This window comes from Lissotriton vulgaris, chromosome 10, assembly GCF_964263255.1.
Source record: "Lissotriton vulgaris chromosome 10, aLisVul1.2, whole genome shotgun sequence".
NCBI lineage: Eukaryota > Metazoa > Chordata > Amphibia > Caudata > Salamandridae > Lissotriton > Lissotriton vulgaris.
This window is the reverse complement of record NC_141698.1, coordinates 1,049,505,557-1,049,526,045: the sequence shown is the minus strand read 5'-3', so window position 1 is coordinate 1,049,526,045 and position 20,489 is coordinate 1,049,505,557. Positions and strand designations below refer to the sequence as shown.

The window sequence follows — 20,489 nt, the reverse complement described above, 5'->3', positions numbered from 1 at the left end:
CGTTGTGTTTTCACGCCCCAGGAGGAGCTCTGATCCTGCCTAATATCTTTTTCCCAAATGTTGGCGCTGCTGATCCTGGGTGTAAGTGGGGTTTGTGTAAAGTGCACCCATGCTAATGTTTTCCTGCTTACTGATGCCCTGTATGAGGTTCTATGCCCAAGGCCTACTCAGCATATGCCTCAAGTGATTTATGCAAATATGATTATGTCTCCATGCTCATATGTTTTGTGCCTATGGTTATGCATAGTGTGCCCCATGTTCATGATTTGTACCTATGCTGATGCGGTTTTATGTCTACTTCATGCTGTGGTGGTTTCCATGCCTACTGATGCCTAATGCATATGAAGTTGCATAATGTCAGGTTTTGATGTTCCAGGTTATGCCTCATGTTAAAGTTATTTATACAAATGTGTTAATACCTATGGCTGTGCCGATGGGCCTAATGCTTTTTCCTAGGGTGCACATTGTTGAGGTTTATGCCAAGGATTTCTACTAAGGTCTTGGTCTGGCCAGTAGCTACTGGCTGTTATACGTTTACTGCTTATGGACTTTCATTTTATATGTGTACTTGGTGATGATGTTGGCAGAGGCCCAATTGGCCCTGCCCTGTAAATAATCCCCTGTATACGGCTACCCGGTGCCAGTTAGCGCCGTGATCACAACTGTGATTGCATCCTACTGTGTTTGGTATAATACACAAGCTATTTTACATGCAACCTGGTGTGGAGTCTCTTTTTGTAGTGTGCCTGGTGTGTCGCCTGTGAGTGTGCTGCGCAGATGCTTTACACATTTCCTCCGGAGTTTGGCCCGCCCGCTCTGCACCACGCTACCCGTTTTTAAGAGTTCCATCGAACAAATCCTTTAAAGTGTCAACTGCATGTGTTTTTCCCACTGAACGTAACATTAATGTTTTTCACATTGCAAAGTATTGTTTATGTATTGTTTGAAAACTGATTGCTCCGGTCATACTGTATGTATTGAATTCATTTTTGTGTCTAAAAATATATCAAATCAGAGCTATTTTTCTAAAATGGTGTTGGAATCCTCTCTATGCGTGTCAATTACTTATTGTCAATTTTGCTGATTTGAAAAGCTTCACAATTGTTCCTCTAAGTAGCCTGTGTGGTCTTTGTCACTCCACCAGGACTGATAGAAGGTATACTTGGAGAGTATACTGAGAGGAGGTCTATTAAGAGAGTACCTGGGTTCCATCTTTGCATATTTTATCGGTATTGCACTGTAAGGCACCCCTGCAAGACCACATACTTCGACCATACAGAAACCACACTTTATCACACAGGAATCTCAATCCAAGACGTCACTGATGATTAATCACATCCACCAAACCAGAGAAGCAGAACGAGGACAAGTTATCTCTCACCGCCCTGGAATGAAAGCTACCATATTGCGATAGAGTTTTACTTGGCAGGTTTACATAAGGCACTATTGAAACTCTTTGTTTTTGATCCTGATCTTAAGATGCTTTTTCTCATATAATTGTCTTTTTATTTCTGCATTCAAGTGTGATCTGTAAGTCAGGATTGCAGTTGTTGAGCGATAAAACAAATGCCAAAAGGTTTTTCTCAGTTCCCAGCCAAATATCAAAATCATTATGAATATACTGAAGCAACATTTCCAACTTATGGCTATGTGAGTTTCTAGGATCAAAAATATAGGCTTCGTACAATTGGTCCATGTAAAGTTCTCTCAAAAGGTGATGGGAGGAATGCTTGAAAGTAATCTAACCACGGGCACTCATGCGGGTAGCATTCCCACCAATGGTTCTTTTGCTCACCATGCCACCTCGGTTTATACCTTGCCTTTGGCAAATCAGTCTTGACCCTGCTCCTCATGGGAACCATCCAGTTGAACTGCCAGACTATGTCCTCTCTGAAGGCAAACACAAACAAACCAGGTTTGAACCGAGGTGGAAGACAAGAAAACAGAAGTAAGAAAGGTGGTGAGAGTGAGAAAAAAACACTCTTTACTATAAAACAAAAATAAGAAAACAAAATAAGAATTGGCAAAATCAAAAGACTGCCAGCCAGTGTCAGACCGATTGGCTTTACCAGTGCTTTTTTCCTGGATACTGTATCAGGGCCTAATCCAGACTTGCTTAACAGGTTTCAACACCTGTACACATTTCTTATTACAGCAATAAGACTCTACACATGGTCTAAAAATCAAAGCAGGCTATACAATAAAAAAGTGTAAGTGGCCACCTTCACTGCAGACTCAGAATAGCTCAAAGGTTTACTGTCCAGTCCTCTTTATACCTCACAGTTCTTGGAGTGCCGAGAAGCTCCTCTCAGATATTGTCCCCTCTAAGGACAGGTGCAGGACTTTCAAAATTTTATTTTTGGTTTTAGCATCTTTCAGTGTCTTTCTACTTCTGTTGAACACAAGGTCTTAAGTAGGTCCTTTTGTCCAGGTTCGTCTTCTTGATTCATGTAACTCAAACAGCTACTCTGGTAAGATGCAGAACAGATGTAATATACAGCTCAATGGTGCCAGGATAGGGTTCACTGCTTACAAGGTAGTGGCTACATCTAAAATGGCTAAGACATCTTCTAGGTACCCCATTGTATTGGTGATTCAAAAGTCATCCCCAAACAAATTAAAATATATTTATCCCATTTGTAAAAAGAAACACCTAAAATAAAACAAATTGGGATGTATTGATGCCAGAAAGTAATGAAGTGAAGAGTGGTAAAAGGAACAATATGAAAACGAATACAATGTCAGAAAGGATAAAATATAAAGACAACATAAAGAAGACCTAGGAAATAAAGAGAAAGTATGGAAGTTGGAATAAGAGAACGGATACAGCAAGAATGAGAAAAGAAAATGTTCTGGACAAGAGAAAGTCCAAGATACAAAATAGAAAAAAAGCAATGTGGAAAGTTGGAAGCCTATACAGGATGAAAGAATAAAATACAAGACTAAACAAATGAGAAGGCAAAACCCATAGAATTGAACAATGAAGGAATAAAAGAATGTATGAAGAGAATAAAGTGAGATTTAGAAAGCAAAAGTGAGAAAGGCAACATGAAAGGACAAGAAAGCAGTTAGGAGAAAAACACAGAACAGAAAGACAAAGAAATCAAAGCCAATGCACGATCCACTTTCATCCAAAATAGGTCAAATTAGAACAAGTTCATGGGTAAACTTGTGAGCAGAAGCACCACGCCAAGGTTTTGACCTTTGCTACTGGACATTCACACCAGCCATGGGGCAGTGGGAGTACCTGCCGGGCGGTGACGTGGGAGGGGGAGGGGCAGGGTGGGGGGTAGTAATGTATGGATTACTACCCCCCACCTTGCCCCTCCCCCTCCCCACGTCACCGCCCGGCCGGTACTCCCACTACCAGCCGCGGCTGCATTCACACCATTCACACCGTCACATTCAGGGCACTACCCTGCTTCTCATCAGATCAGGGATCCGGTGTCCAGCTCCAGATAGGGGCAGTGCTACGGGTTCGTCGAGCTCAGGGCAAAATTCAATTTGCCTACTGGAGAACCCGGGAAACAACTTGTTTTTGGCCATACCACACCGACTGGTCCTTGCACCCCCACGTCACAGTACCATTGACTGCCTTCTCATCGGGTTCTGCGTGCACAAGGTTGCTTCCTGATCTCTCCCCCTGAAGGAACCAGGCAAGCTCCTGTCAGGCCGATGAGAAGTAGAGCTGTTGTGGCCATCCTGCCTGTCTGATGGCAGTCTGAGGGCCCCATTCACACCACATTCACACCATTCATAGGCTAGCCCACACACTGCAGGCATCCCTGGCTATGGCTCTATATATAGCTAAGTGGTGAATGATGTCATAATATCTGCCAGTGGTCTGATGAGGTACATGATGTCACAAGCCTGCCAGGACCCGGGATGTGATGTAGTACCTGATGTCACAAGGGATTGATGGAAACACTGATAGCACTCAAGGCTGCATGGAGAGACCAGTGTTACATTATGTTGATAGGTGTAAGCCCATCTGTAACATGACATCACATAACCAAAAGATTAAGGAAAGGAAGTCAAAAACAATTAGCTAAGTATTAAGGTTTCCTGTGTTCTCTTTATTGCTTACAGACTTTTATTTTGAACCTGCCTAGACAGACAGAAGCTGTCAGAGGATTTGTTTCAGAATTTCTCTCTGTCTGGATCATTCTGCAGATGTTGTAGCCACTGTGGTCAATAATTAACAATAGTCATCTTTCAATGTCGCTGCCAAAAAGAATGTCCTTCAAACCCATCGTAAGAGAATCTGTTAAGGCGCTGGTGAGACGGACCTGGTGCACTGCATAGGAATGTACAGCATTTCATTCTGTTTCCTCTTATCTGCTCTGCCCATTTCACAGGTGTGATTCAGGTACTCAAATGGCAGGGTGGGATCTAAGAATTAGAAGACACCCTGCATCTTTCTTCTGCACTGACTGGCAGAGCCTGGCAGTGGCCTTATGGCTGGGCTCTGAGTCTTCATCTGTGTGAATGCCTCTGTGCTGGCCTGGCTTGCCATAGACTCCTTGTGTGACTCTACACAGCTTCAAGAGCATCGCACCCATTCAGTCAATAGAAGGTAGTTCTGGGTACCCAGGGGAGACGAGGTGCCCAACAAAACTGTAGCCTAAGAATCCGCTCATTACTACTCACAAAATGAACCTTGGACATCATACACAGCTGCAGCTTGAACCTGAAAAAACAATTTATATTTTGCACAAGAGGCATTCCAAGGGTAGAGTTTGCATTCCAAACTCAGTTCTGACTATCCAAATTAGAAGTGTGGTTCCAATCTGCATTCTAATGGAATTCTTTTATTTCCTAATTAGAACTCTCATTCCAAACATAGAATCTAATTTACAAAGTAGAACTCATTCTAAATTAGAGCTCAAATTTCATATTAGCAAGGCCTGAACATCACATAGTGGCGACATTGTGACACCACAGACACCTTCATTGCAAGTCTTGATGTACATTTGATTTTGCACAAAAACTGAATTTCTGATCTAACGGGCATTGCAAAAAAAGTAACACTACTGCACTCTCAGGGTTTATCATGGATACATTTGGTCAGGTTAAAGCTTTTGGAACGTGTCCATGGAAATCTGCAGGGAACTTAGGATAAGTCTGTCAAAATCAGGGCATAAAGGTGGACGTCAGCTATAATTCTCCAGTGCAAGAGCACGGCTGTCACATGACTGTCCCTGCACAGCATAGCATTTGCCAGTCAAGGAGCCGTCACACATTCACACATTCACAATGTTCTCTCAGTCAACTTCTTCACCAAAGAAGAGGCTGGAAAGGTACAGGACCATTCAACTGATCACACAAAAGGGAAAGGGGAATGGGATGGTAAATGGGAGATGGAATGATATGGACTTAATGTTACCTCTACATGGAACACACAACACCACCTCATTCATATGAATTAGCTCTCTCCAGCTCCAGTAAGAACAGATGTTATATTTCATATTGGTATCCTAATATAGGTCCAAGAAACATTGCACACTTTCTCTGCATCACCTCCTGTTGTTTCTTATGAAAAAGCCTTATCAGTACATAACTCAAAATAAGGACAGAATGCCTTATAAGTACATCATGCCTTATAAGGACTGCAGCCTTTTATGGACTAAACCTTTCACCTAATGGCTAATATATTCTGTGGGGGTGTACAGGCTCAGTCTGCCACCTGACCCACGGTATATGTTATCTGTAAACAGCCTAGGTCCTGCATGACAGGGTACTATTGGAATATATATATATATATTGCAGAAAGCAGGAACAAAGTAGGAAATCCCACCAAGAAGTCCAGCGCCACACCAGAGGACAGTACACAGATTTTATTTGTGCACATAAAGAACAACGCGTTTCGGCAATGCCTTTCTCAAGTTGAGGAATTGCGCTCTATCACCTATAGAAATACACCTCTTGATTCATGAACATGAAGAAAATACTATAGTTTTGGAACAAATACCAAAACAATAGACTGCAATTGCAAAAATGATTGTCTTATGTCCTCAATACTTATAAATAAATCAATTTAAAATGTCTGAAGATGCAGAAAATGAGTGCAATAAAATCACATTTGAATCGCCAATGCAATCGTTCCGTAAGCCTGTAATTAACATGGAAGAAATACTACTAAGCCAATCGACGCGCTAGATACATTCCAAATCTAGAGCTCAATCGTGAATACAAATGAATAAAAATTAATAACATACAATTAAAGCAATCATAATTGGAACAGAAATCCAGAAGCGTGTCATGCTGTGTAAAATGGAACAGCTTTGGCAACATTAATGTACTGAAACAGATTTCTGCATATAACAGCTGGAAGGAAATATTATTGTACAATAAGAGCATGGAATGAACTTTAGTACATGAATAGTTTTATGAGGCTAATCAATTGTATATCATAGATGCAATCAACACATGTCACATTCTACACAGAACAATTCCAGTGCCACGACAGGGTAATGTACCCCATTGTAATTCTGCATCTAAACTAAGAGCTATAAAAGGTAATGTACCTTACTGTAACGGCGACAATCTCAAATGTTGTAATTATGCATATGTCAGTAGTATGACATACATGGAGTAGGCAATTCCTGTGTATGTGCGCCCCCCATCCCAAACAAGTGATAAACATCTTGAAAATCTTGAAAATGATTAAAAAGATTTTACCTTACGTATGACTCACGCAAAACAGTGGTAACGGCACTGGCCTTGTCCAGACTGGACTACGGAAACGGCCTATATGCCGGAGCAAGGAAGAAAATCCTCCTTAAGTTACAACGCCTGCAGAACGCAGCAGCTAGGCTGATTCTGGAAATACCAAAGTTTGAAAAAGTAAGCCATAAACTAAAAAGTTTGCACTGGCTCCCAATAGCAAGCAGGATACAATTTAAATCACTATGCTTGGCATATAAAGCAACAAATGGAACTGGATCAAAATTCCTAAAAACACATCTGCAATTATATGAGCCAAACAGACTTTTAAGATCCGGGCAAATGAAACTCATAAAGGTACCCAGATTCAGAAGAACTAACTGGGGCGGCAGAAGCTTCCTGGTACAGACGGCAAAAATATGGAACCAACTACCGCTAGACATAAAAACCAGTCCATCCCTGAAATCCTTCAGAAAGGAAGTTAAAACATGGCTCTTCGCTAGACAGCTCTAATTATACATCTTTAATGAACCAGTGGGAATTCTCAGCGCCAAGACACCCTTGGGCAATCACGCGCTATACAAATAGAAAAATCAAATCAAATCAAATCAAATCATAAAAATATATATACAAAGTGGTATTCACTGGGTTAGAGTAGACAGTGGGAAGATTAATAACCACCGTAGGTCCAAGAGGGAAATGATGCTGTGGAGGATAAAACTCCCTTGTTCCAAACCTCACCTAGTGTAACGGAAGGCCCTGCAAGGTCTTTTTAGAGCTGAGTGTAAAACCCAGGGTTTTTAATCAAAAGTAAGGAATATTCGGCCAGATGCACTGAGATTGGATTTACAAAAAGCAGTCACAAAATGAACACTGACTTTTTGCAAATTCAATCTGATTTTGCTAACTGACTTCTGTACTAATAGATCCGTTTGCAAAATAGAAAACTACTGGGTTTGCAGAATGACCTGCCTAATTAATATTCATGAGGCAGCTTGTAATTTGCGACCCCTTATGGGCGGTGCCAAGCACAGGGAGAGTGGCCTGAAGCAGATAACAAATAGCTGTCCCTGTGTGTATTTTTTTTTTAAGCAGACCCTGTTCCACAAAGAAACCCCAGTTCCTTTAAAACCAGAAACAAGCATTTACAATGAAACGGTCTCGTCTTTGCAAAAGTTAGAGCTATTGGCATTGTAAATGACAACATTTTTATTTATGTGTTGGTTTTGAAAACAGATAAATAAATGGCATTGTCATTTACAATGCCAATAGCTAAATCTCTTGCAAATGCGAGACCTAGTAGTAGAGTGAGTAATAGTGAGTAGTAGAGAGTGAGAAGTAGAGAGTGCGTAGTAGAGGAGTAGAGAGTGTGTAGTAGAGTAGTAGAGTGAGTACTAGAGAGTAATAGAGTGATTAATAGAGAGTGAGTAGTAGTGAGTTTAGTGAGTATTAGAGAGTGAGTGGAGAGTAGTAGAGTATTAGAGAGTGAGTAGTAAAGAGCGAGTAGTAAAGAGTGAAAGAGTGAGTAGTAAAGAGTCACAAAGTCACACACATAGAGCCACACACACAGGTACACATACACACACACACACCAATGTAGGTGTACACACACCACCACATCCAGCGTGTATGTAGGTGTGTACACACCGCCACTTCCAGCGTGTATGTAGGTGTATACCCACCACCACATCCAGCGTATATGTAGGCGTACAAACCGCATCCATGAGCTAACACCGGGAGTAGCGATATCCGTTAGAATCAAGAGCTACGGATACGTGATCCTGGTGCATATCAGACGGGATATACGGAGATCCGCTGTATATATTCCTTAATTGCCGAGATGTGTCCCTTAGATATGTTGGATATAAATTAAAGTTGCCTAGGAGTTGTGACGACCTATATCATTTCATATCGGGGGAGCGAAACGAGGACTTTCCCAGGGCATGTGATATATGGAGAACATTTGAATATCGAAAAAAAAAACACTAACCCTTATGAAATGTATTATAAAAGGTCCTTTTGGAAGTACCATCAGTACCCACTGGGAGCAGTTTCAACCAGAGTGCTGTTGCACCGGTGCTATAAATGAATGATCACTGAATTATTTACAAAGGAGAAATAAAAGCGGAGTCCTGAAGAAGGTGGCCTAACTGTGATTGTCCCACCAAAACACGCCAATGCCCTGTGTTTTTGTGTTAAATTTGGTACAAAGTCAGCAGTCCGAATTAGACTGGGTACTGATGTCCGTGCATAGTGCTGTCTATTTTTCCAAATTGTATGACTAATACAGATGTCTTGATAAATTCTCCTTTTTTAATATGAAAGGATTCCTATCAGGATCTCTTGTATTTTTAATTGTTTCGAATTTAATATTGTGTATTTTTTAATCTTTATTTGTGATTTTTACATTTGTTCATAAGTACCGTAAACATTTTGAGTGGAGTAATATCTGTGTTTAGTATGAATGCGGTTGCATAAATTGTGGATTCCAATATTACCCAGGGTGTCTCCAAAGGGTACATTGATTTTTTTACCTTTAAAGTTACTGGGTGCTCCATCACTTTGGAGTATAAGAGCCCCTCTTCTTGGTTTCAAGGTGTACACACCACCACATCCAGCGGGTATGTAAGTGTGCACACCACCACATCCACACACTACACCCTGCTTGTGGTGAGAGTCCTCTGCTTCTTGTGGTTTAATCCATCCTCTTTTCACATGGTGGTTGTTCCAGAGGGAGAGTTGTGCAGTGCAGATCTCTATGGGCCAGATTTATAGAATATCTACGTAAAAGTAATTTTGGTATGGTTATCCTAAATAGATCTGCATATATTTAGTTGGTGGTTATCCTGAAATAGATAGTGGAGCCATCCATATAGGACTTATATTAGCCACCCAGCACTAGAGCGTCCAAGGTCTGCTTGGATTCCACCACCCATCCCTGGGCTGGTGCATGCCCACATCTGGGCTTTCTACTGTCATAATCTTCCACTCCACTCCGTCTTCAGACACTGTGGGTGGAGTAAGATTCGGTCTCCCCCGTTAGTAGCGCTCCATGTCCCTGGGCATCATTTTTGTAAAAGGAGTCCTCCACCCCACCTCATATCACTGAATTAGCTCATATTTGTGTTTCAAATGTATGGTGTAGCACACACCTAGCTCCAAGAAGCAGGGTGGTTCTTTACAGAGAAGTGTCTTATTGCAGGAGGGACACCGCCATTGTGAGGTGCGGCACCGCCGGGATTGTGGTGGTTGAGGCAGATTATAGAATCTAGGATATGATAGTCGAAGTGGGAATGAACACATAGGGGCCAATTCACAGAGCCCCTAAGGGTATATTAAGTATTACTTCTGCAATACCATTCCACATACTCTTAAATGTCTTAGTGAATGGGCCACAAAGTTAGGAAAATAGATCTCACATTAAATTGTTTGCGTATGACTCCCACACGAAGGAAAACATGATTTACCATAGTGGCACATTTTGGGCAGGGGGAAAAGCTGGGATTGGAACCTAGTTTTCAAGGTAGGCAAGCTATGCCCTTGAAAATATTTATTTCGTTATTCCTTCACCCCATGTGTTGATGCCCCACAGTCATTCTGTTCAAGGGGTGTGTCCTGCTTCACTCTGTAGCTCTAGTCCCAAGCAATCCATATGAGGTAGCTTCCTCTCTTCCATTCAGTTGCAAAAGAGAATATATTCATGCTTTGGGACGGGCAGGGTCTGGCTTATAAAGGATGGGTGCAGTCACTCATTAGTCATCACACCGCACGCACTTGGTTACTCATCCTTGCGCTCATGCATCCACTCATCTACCCACTTACTCATTCTTGCATTCACTCATTTACACAACCACAATAAAACAACATGTACCGGATAAATTAAGAGAATAAAATAGAAAATATGCTGCCACCTAAACATAGCTGGCCTACGCATGCAATATAAAATAAAGTTAACCACAATACCGAGTGTCGGCCTTTCTGTGGTACGGAACATATTTTACATTGCTTTGAAGTTCCAGCTTGACCGCTACATTTGTTGGCCATCTTGGAATAGTAAAATAGTAATACACTGTGGGCAAAACCATTCCATTATGGTGGTCTGGTTGGGCAGCATTGGCCGCCCGAAATGAGGCGTCTGAAATGAGCGGCAAGCAGACAACCTGTTTGCGTTGTCTGCGGAGCAGAAGTGTGTTCTAAAAAATGAAAATAAAAATTGAAAGGAAAAAAATTAAAAGGGGGCGAATACTATAAAGTGGTATACAAAATGTCACCCCAGGTGTTAAATCCAAAAAAGAAAGGAAGCGATTTGGTCTGTAAATTTACCAAACCATTGCACTTTAGTTATTACAAAAAAAACAGCTGGTTTGTAGGACAATCAAACCATAAACAGAAATCATTGATTGATCTTGATGTAGGTGACCGTGTCAATTTTGATGTTTTGCTTCTGATACTGAAGTACGCGACTACTGGAGAGTGCTCCAGTGATTGGACATTGGCCTTATGCAATTGATGTGTCACTGAACAATTTTAAGAGTTAAGGTGGATGACATGTCTGATTGTCCCATGAATATTATAATTGGACTTGTGTGACTTTGCAAATTTAATGAAGCAATGTGTTTTTTGGGGGGTTTATTATGTGATTCATTGCACTGTCGCGTAAAGCGGGTAATCATTAACATTGATCTGCAGGAGCTCACTGTAGGGATTTTTCGGTCCCTTCTAGTTTGGTCTCATCAATGGCCGGTTTGCAGATTCTTTCTTGTGGTTGGTTTATGCGCTTTAATGAAATTACAATATCGTTCAGTGTATGTAGAACAGGAATATATTACTATTTACTTATAGCACCCATGCGACTGTACCGTCTTCAAAAAATGGCATTTACGGTCCTAGCTCATGCATGCAGTACTGAAAATTAATAACCAGATAGATGCTGAACTAATGAGTTACGCTCCCCCCTCAAGCCATTTGTAAAAAAATATGTAAAAAAATATATATAGTTTTTAATTATATATTTTTTTTATGAATTGGGATTTGCAATTGGTGTTCTTGATAAACTCTTCGGTATAAACTCTGTGTCCAAAGGCATCGCCATTGTATTTGGTGAACCTTGAGGTTCGGCCCTGCTGCTGATGGCTTACCTGCTCTGCTTCAGGGTCTTAAGCAGCGGATCTAGGTCACTAAAATCCAGCTCTCTTCAGCAGCAGGGGAGAGCCCTGTTCTGCACCCCTTCATGTTAATCCTCCCCCATTCACTATAACCATTGTCCTACCTAAGATTATGTGTTGTGCTGTGTACTTCTACATGCTCAGAGTTTTGTCTTTGCGACTCGTCCTCAGAACATCGTGGCAGTGGCCGCCGGGTTCTGTGACGGCCTCAGCTGCGGAGACAACACCAAGGCAGCGGTGATCCGCCTCGGCCTCATGGAGATGATCGCTTTCGCCAAGATCTTCTGCAAGGGCACAGTGTCTACCGCAACCTTCCTGGAGAGCTGCGGCGTGGCCGACCTCGTCACCACCTGCTACGGCGGTCGCAACCGCAAAGTGTCGGAAGCATTTGTGAAAACTGGAAAGGTATTTCAATTTTAAAAAGCTGTTGTTTTTATGCCACTGAATACAAACTGCACTGGAGCTTACCTTCTATCTCATATTTTATAGAGTATCTCTTTAAAATATTTTCAGCATTTGTTAACCTTGGTTTATAATCAAAGGGTCAACCTATTCAGTGTTGTCGCTGTTCACCTCTAAACCCAGCAGACTTCAGCAAACAAAGGAACATTCTAGAATACGTATTGCCAACATTCTTGTTAATGACTTAAGGCTGGATAAAGAGAAGGTTGTGTTTATTTATTTATTATACTGCTTGGTGGTCGTGCCCCTTTAAGATGAATCAGTTTAAAAAAAAGCATTCTAGTGCTTTTCTTACATTTATACATGCCTTGAAATAAAAATAAAAGTTGGGCCTTTCTGCACACACAATACCTTTCTATGAAAGCCTCCTTTAGTGCTCTCTGTTTTGCTGTCTGTGGTACCTTTTATTGTGCTTGAGGCGGATCCTCAGTTTTTTCATGAAGACTGCCACAGGCACTGGGGTGTGCAGACCTGCTGTACAATCCTCTAAAGCTTATGGATTTTCAAAAGAAACAGATGAGTACACAAAAAATAGATCTTTCGGGAGACAAGTGAACATGTTACCATTTGCTGACTCAGCATTCAGTAAAATGAGTGAAAGTAAAATTCACAAGGGAATATTTTAGCAAAACAAATTCTGGATGAGAAGGGTGGTGGAAGACATTGGCAGCGGCTTGTTAGGATACACTTTCTACACTTCACAAAGTTGAGAAGGTGCAGACTTTATGAACTTTGTCCATTTCTGTTGGAAGAATAATAATTCCAGCCTCCCCTATTTGGCCTTCTCTTGGTTTGGGATGGGGGGAGGGGGGGGGGGGAGGCTCACAGAATGGGTGCTTTCAATAGTGTGTGCAGTCCCAGTAGGGTTCAAGTCAAGCCTGTTTTTGGTCAGCATTGACACATTTATTGATGTGTGGTTTCGGTAGTACTGCTCCATTGTGTTTGTAGTGTGTATGGAGGGCAGGGATGAACAGGATATCTAGGGTGGGAGGGGGGTCAGAAGGGAGAGCAGGCTGGACTGGCCATTCTCCCACCCTGGCATTTTCCTGGTAGGCTGCATGCTAAAGTCCACTCAGAGTTGGATGGGCGGCAGTAAAGTCCCATTGTAGCTGTGGTCTCCAACACCGTAAAGCTGATTTGAACATGTTTTATTTTAGATTCCAGTCTAGCTGTGCAGGGATTGTGTCAAGCTCTAGAGTGGATGTTTATATTTAGAGGGAATAGTGAACATTCAGGAGGCCGCACCTGTGTCCCTAACCCAAAAATGAGAGAAGAGGACGAGGTGAAATTGCAACCATAGTCACAGGAGAATATGCAGTGTTCCTGCAGGAGGGATGAGGACAGATGAAGAGTGTGATGATGTGAACAAGAATGTCATTGAGGATTTCGAGAAGGGCTAAAGAGGGCACTTCCCTGCTTTCTTGTGACTGTATATGAGGGCTAATGACTATCTCTTTTGTGGGCTAGAAATTTAACACGTTGAGTTGTTTGAGTAGTTATACTAAAGGGCATTACGTGACCAGTTCAAAATAGACTGTAACAACATTATTTTGAGATTGTAGGATTCTTGAGCATCCATAATCCGAAGTCAAGGATTTCCCTCTGCAATGTATTACACCTTTATGTACGATTGTAGTAAAGAGTACAGTATACAAACTGTATCACAAACCTGTGTAAGTGCAGATCATGAAGCTGCTTTCAGCCCCCTACCTTCTGGGTTTCTCCTAGTGTTGCTGCAACGTGCCCACAAATTCTCCTGAAACATTGTATTCCGTATTAGATTCTCAAAGACTTTAATCAAAGTGTACAGAACCGCACAAGGAAAACTTATCCACAGCGTGTTGCCTTAACAGAGTAATACACATTGTAGTTAATGGCTGTATTTGCAAATGTTTGAATATTTTTAGGCAATGCTGTTTTAGGTGTTAATCTACAATAACTGATAAAACGCCACAGAAAGGCAAACAGCCCTCATCAGTGTGAACATATAAAAAAACTGGTACATACCTGCACAACCATAAACTAAAATGCAATTCAAAGAAAGCAAAGTGAGGGAGGAGTCATTTCTATTTCTTCCTGAAAGGGCCAACAGAATTGAACATTGTTCTACATGGTAGCAGCAAAGATTATTCTGCTTTTACAGATGTCATTAAAATATTGTTGTTTCTTCCTTTTCTTTCTTCCAGTTGTGTTGCTTCTATTAAAGGTGCAATGTTTAGAAGCAGGTTTTAGGTCTGATCTAATTATTGTTTACATAGCACAGAATCTGTGAATATTATCGTATTTGATTTTTTGGTGGTATTTAATTTTCACTGATTTGTGAAATGGCTGACTCATAAGAATCTTGCCCAATAGGTAGTATCCTATTTTCCCAGAAATACAGAATGGGTAAAAACATTTGATACACTAGGCCCCTTTCCTAACGAGTCAATATTGATAGCGGATCAGCTGCCAAACACCTCCGGCTTTAAACATTCAATGTAAGATGCAGTGACTGGTACCTGTGAGAAGGGTGCTGCCACCATTCACATGGAGTAGTGGCAAACACATATCACAACACTTCTACGTGTTATAAAAAATCATAGTTGCAAGGTGTCCCTTTGTTTTGAGGGATGTATTTGGCTAATCCTGGCTTGTTATCCAACCTGATGGTCTTTTAATCCCATAGTTGCAATGTTAACAGCCAAAGTTCCTCCGGTCAGGATTGACTTAAAGTGAGACATTTGCCATGGGGATACTTGATAGCTATAAATGTCCATTCAACAGCAGCATCACCATATTGTAACCAGGCAAAGAGTGCAGAAAAACATTGCCAAGCATTTTGTTAATGCATCATGTTTAAGGTGTCTTAGAATGCAGGGCTACCAATTAATTGAGTGTAATTAAACATTTTAATAGTTTCACAAGGTACTTTGCTGTTGGCAGGGTGGACCACCCTTACAATGTCATATTATTCAGTGGGGAGTAGGTGAATAACCCCCAACTGTGTCCAAGAATGTGTTTATTAAAACATTTGAATATAGCACCCTTAACTTTTTTAATCGATTAATAGGCCTGTAAAGCAGTCAGTGCTTACAGGGAGTGTGAGAGCAAGTGAGTTGTGAGAGAAGGTAATGGGGTGTGAGTGAGTTCAGTATACACGTTCTATGCTTATAATTATTTAGCATAAGTCCATTGGACACACGGTCAATGAATGGGAAGACGCTAAATACCCTGCATTATTTCTCCTTTTAAATTAGATATGTGATTTCTAACCATCACTGCTACAAAAACAATGTTTTGCAAACACTGTAAAAACAAAGTTTTATCTATTTTGGGGGCTAGACAGCTGAATAAACCCTGATGAGCATTGATTGCAAGAGTTTTTAAAACACTGAGAAAACACAACTGAAATTTACAAAAACACTGAAAACCTGACAGTCTAATTAATTTGCATTTTTTTCCCAAGAGCATTGAAGAACTGGAGCAGGAGATGCTCAATGGTCAAAAGCTGCAGGGGCCCCAGACCTCGGCAGAGGTTTACCGCATCCTTCAACAGAAGGGCCTGGTGGAGAAGTAAGTGCAGTGCCTTTTAGTACAGTGATATCAGTTACAGAATGTCTCCTTAGCTCGTGTTGGTGCACATTTGCAGAATCTTTCATATAAATTTGTCTTGAGCAAATCTTCCAGCTCTCTTACAAAGCCCCGTCAAAAGAACAGAGTGGAGAGCATGCATCAATAATGACTGCAATAAGAATACAGATATTTCACTCCCCAACTGATCAAGTAAGATTTAGTCATTTGGGGAGGAGAGAGGATGTAAATACAAAACGTTTGTCTCTACATCCCCACAAACATTACTGAAACATCTCAAAGTTAGCAACGCATGTAGACTTGCCACTCCATCCCATCTTCTGTTCGGCCATCCAGCATATGCTCCTCTCCGCAAGGGAGTAGAAACAAACTGCAACATCACAGTCCTCAAACAAAGACACCTACGTTTTAAGACCTCCCCCTTTACTGCCTTAACACTGTCCACAAAGTGCCAGACGGCTTTATTTACTCTTAAGAACTGATGAATATGCGTTAAGACTTGTAGGGATATCACATCATCACTTCCAGGATCAATTGCACAAAGTCCCTTCCTCTGTTTTAATTCTCCTATCTGCTCATATCTGGAAAACAGACTTCTGCTCCCCTTAATCAGGAATTTTTTTATTCACCATATTGGTAATGACCATTTACGTCTCCCCGTCCCATACTAAGTCTGCAATATTCGTCCCTTGCCTTGTGGAGGTGCCATATGGCCTGAGTCGGAACCAGAATATCCTCCATAGTGTTGTAGAGTTTGTCAAGAAAGCACTTCAGAATGCAAACATTTCTTTATTAATTCAGTTATGTTATCACCATCCTTTGGAGCAGGGAGACACAACAGATCTAGATGGCCATGATGAGCCTCGCTCTCCAGGCAATCACTTTCAGCCTAATTATGTAAAGGAATGTACTGCACACTCCTGGAACTCTGCACTCTCTTCACACTCCCACAGGGGCAGAAATATCAGTTTCAATGTCCCCACTTTCAGGAGGGTTGCATAATACCCATTCCTAACTCTCCAGTTTGCTTTTTCTGGGGATGTTGCTTCCACTCTTATGTTGTGTGGTTGCCGTGAAGCTCCTTTATTGATGTTGTAAAACAAGCATTCTCTTGAGACGCTCTTCAACTCTCTTTATGTAGCAAGAAAGCCTGTGACGCCCAGCACAGTGTCTCTGAGTTGAAGAAATGTTCTTTCCTTCCTCCCTTTATTTGTTGCCTCCTTGGGCCGCATGGTGCGATAGTGGTGATCTTCCATAGCAGGCACAATGTTTGTGTTGGTCTGTTTGATTCTCAACTTCTTTATCAGCGTCTGGGTCTGTGAGGGGTTGCTGCCTTAATTTTTCAGAGAAGCATTCAGGCCCTCGAAAGGACCGCTGTCTCTGTGCTTGGCCAGTGGACTCCATGGATGTTCTTCCTCCATGCATGCTGTTGCAGTGCTTTCAGCCACCTCACATCCCCTCATTGCATCAGCGTATTACTGATCGCAAACCTTGATTCCGCTTCCCCCAAGTCTAGGTGGATTGATCAAGCTTGTTGACTGGTGTCATTTTTGCCGGTCATTGGGCCTGAAGCCATCTCATGTGCTGTTGGGTGGATAGCAAGAGTTCCACAGCTTCAGTATATTAATGCATCTTAAGGTTTCTCCTCTTAAAATCCCTCCTGCTATGATGGTCACCACAGCCCAGAACTAGTATGTGTTTCTCATTCTGCTTTAGAATCATTTTCTCAGAAGTTTGGATGCCTTGAAAATGCAGTATGATTTGGTGCACAGTTCAGGATAAAAGTATTCACTTTGCTTGGCTAAGATCGAAATAAGAACTTGGAATGATAAAGCCCCCTATGGTGATTGTTATCCTTACGCCTTCAATTTCTCTCCCTGCGGTCTGCAAAATTGTTTATCCTCAGGGTGATGTGTGGGACGGAGTATGTTTGTGCAGCATAATGTGGTAATAATTTTGAAAACATATAAAGCAGCCCCCCACCCTAAATATATCTACCAAGTTTCACGTTTTATTTTTCCCTCTTAGGCTATCAAGCCTTCGGTGCAACTGAAAGCCTGAATAAAACGGTGATTTTACCTATCACTCTAAAAAAAAAAAAATAGACCCAAAACTGTAATTCCGTTTTAAAAAGAAATTGGGGTATTCTAGCCATTGACAATCAGCACAATGCGAGTGTCCATACACGTGCCAGGATTGATTCAAGGGCTCTGGGTCCAAGGGGAAAGGATTTAGCCATACGGCTAGAGCGGTTGACCTCGAAGCTGGGGAACTGGGTTTGAGTCTCGGCAACGACGCTCAACATCCTGTGATTCTGGGCAAATCACTTAATCTCCCTGTGCCTAACAAAACTGAATGTGTCCTTCTGTAACAAAACTGGTGCTCATGTAAAGCGGTCTGATACCCGATGTCCCTGGTCTAGTTTGCGCTATATAAAACTCTAAAAAATAAAATAAAAAGTGAAAAATTATGTGATTTGTTAAAATTAACTCTAACAAAAGAAGAGGTCATACCGATGCGTCAACAGTTGTAAAGTGGAAATCAGTCTTCACTTGTGTTGGGGTACAGTCCCACTTCCCAATGATTTGAAATTTTCATTGAATTCTTGCATGTTCTTAGGCTCTCTCCAGTGTTTCGGTCTCTCGTGGGACGTCCACCAGCAACAAATACTGAATCAAATTACCTGCATCTTATTTCAAAATCAGGTCAAATCAAGCAACATCATATATGTAAGGTTTGTCTCTCTTCCCATGCTCAAGGTCATAACGGGCGAAAGGCCCCTCTACACCACTTGCAAGTCTCCTAAATCAATACTGTTTGGTACCGATTACACATGTAAGTCAGTACCAAGAGATTACGAGCTTTCCAATGTATTCTGTGTAAACAGTTCCTAATACAGTAGTGAGATGAATTTAACAAGGAAGTAATTTTAAATGGCACAAAATGTTGACAAAACTGCAAACATTTTCCTTTGTACTAGTATATTTTGAAGACCTTGTGTTTGTAATGTGTTTTGGAAAACAAAGCCTTTTGTTATTTTTCTATTCTTTAGGGGTATTTCCTTTTGTTGTTAAATTTACTTTTTAGCCTCCTTTCTGATTTCTTTTCTTCTGACACAGATATTCTTTTGCATTGTCCTCATGTTTCCATGACAGATATTGCAGCTGAAGAAACGAGTCTCTACATTCTGCTGTTTAACCACTTCTTATACCCATACCTTGTTGAGAAAAATATTGTGACTTTTGAAGATGTCAATTTTGACTACTGGTAATTAGTCTGTTATTCTATTGGTTTTTGGTTGTGGCATGAAACTAGGACTAACCATAAAAAACTCAGTCTTGGAGCTGCCCCTAAAAGGGGTCCTATTATCATGATACTTTCTCACGTGAGATTGTTCATTTAATTTTATGTTACCTGTATTTTTATAGTGCATTATCGCCCGTAAGGGTATCCCGGTGCTGTAGCAGAAGTGTGCAGTTGGCTCAGCAGAGCTAACTCAAAGAGCCAGGCCTTCAGCTTCTTGCAAAATTCAAGCAAGGAAGAGGAGGCTCTGATGTGCTGTGGGATTCAAGAGAACTGCATCCAAATGGGCTGCTGAGGTGCAAATGTTCTTTCAGAAACTTTCCACCAAATCATCTCATCAAGATAGTTTCATTTCGGAGGGATGGATCATACCTAGAACTGCTCCCTCTGGATCACACAGATCAATTGGATCTTTAATAACTGTGAATGGCAGAGGCTGGTGTGCAGCAGAATGGAAGGTTCCTTATTCGTCTGAATCGGTGGGTCTCCTGAACACTGCTTTGTTCAAGACTAAGCAGTATTGGAAGAAGCCCTGTTTCTAAAGACAGGTTTGAAAAAGGGAGCTTGCTATTTGGACAAAAATATAGTTTGCAGGAGAGGACGATAAAGTTCACGAGAATATTCAGCAGAGCTTTGGTGGTCACAGTGATAGTGGCTGAGAGAGTCAAGAGAAAATTGTGCCAATGCAATTCCTTTGATTGGTGTCACTGTCCGAGGCAAGTCCTCTGTGAATTTGTTGCTATCTCAGAATATCTCTATCTTTGAGGAAACATATTAATTGGGAGCATTTCCTGTAGGACACTGTGAGAGAATGTAAATGTGGGTGTACTTGTAAAGCGCACTGCGACTCCATGGAGTATCCTCGCGCTGAAGACCGCTGGGGAATCCGTCCTGGTTTTCCCTGTGAGATGGTCCCTACTGGGTATCTCCAAGGTGAAACCAGGCATCCCCGGCGTATGTGGGGGGCCGTTGTAGAGATGAGGCAAGCTTAATGCCCAGAGTTGCCGAGTGTGTTCCCTGGTTAGATTAGGCACCGAGGCGAGAATTATCGAGTCCGCTGACCCTGGTCCATGACCCTGCCGCGTCGGGAATTGAAACCCTGGTCCCGGGCCGTTCTCTGCTTACGGGTCTGCCGCCTCTAACCAGTGAGCCACACCACTCCACAAAGATCTATTATGGTGGAGTTGTGCCATAGAAAGTTCCTTTGGCACGAAGATGATTTTATTGCGAATGGCATAGAATCACCCTAGATAAATGTGACTCACTGGTAAATAGTTTTCTGTCCACTCGGAATAACGAATGCCATTATTGAGGAATATC

At 41.6% G+C, this 20,489-nt stretch overlaps 1 protein-coding gene across 1 annotated transcript in view; it reads left to right on the top strand.

Moving 5' to 3' along the window:
- Positions 1 to 20,489, top strand: part of GPD1L (glycerol-3-phosphate dehydrogenase 1 like) — a 196,534-nt gene that overhangs the window by 171,623 nt on the left and 4,422 nt on the right. Inside the window, exons 6-7 of the mRNA XM_086942106.1 lie at positions 12,003 to 12,236; positions 15,742 to 15,848. Coding sequence (XP_086798232.1) covers positions 12,003 to 12,236; positions 15,742 to 15,848 — 341 coding nt within the window. The remainder of the gene's footprint in view (positions 1 to 12,002; positions 12,237 to 15,741; positions 15,849 to 20,489) is intronic.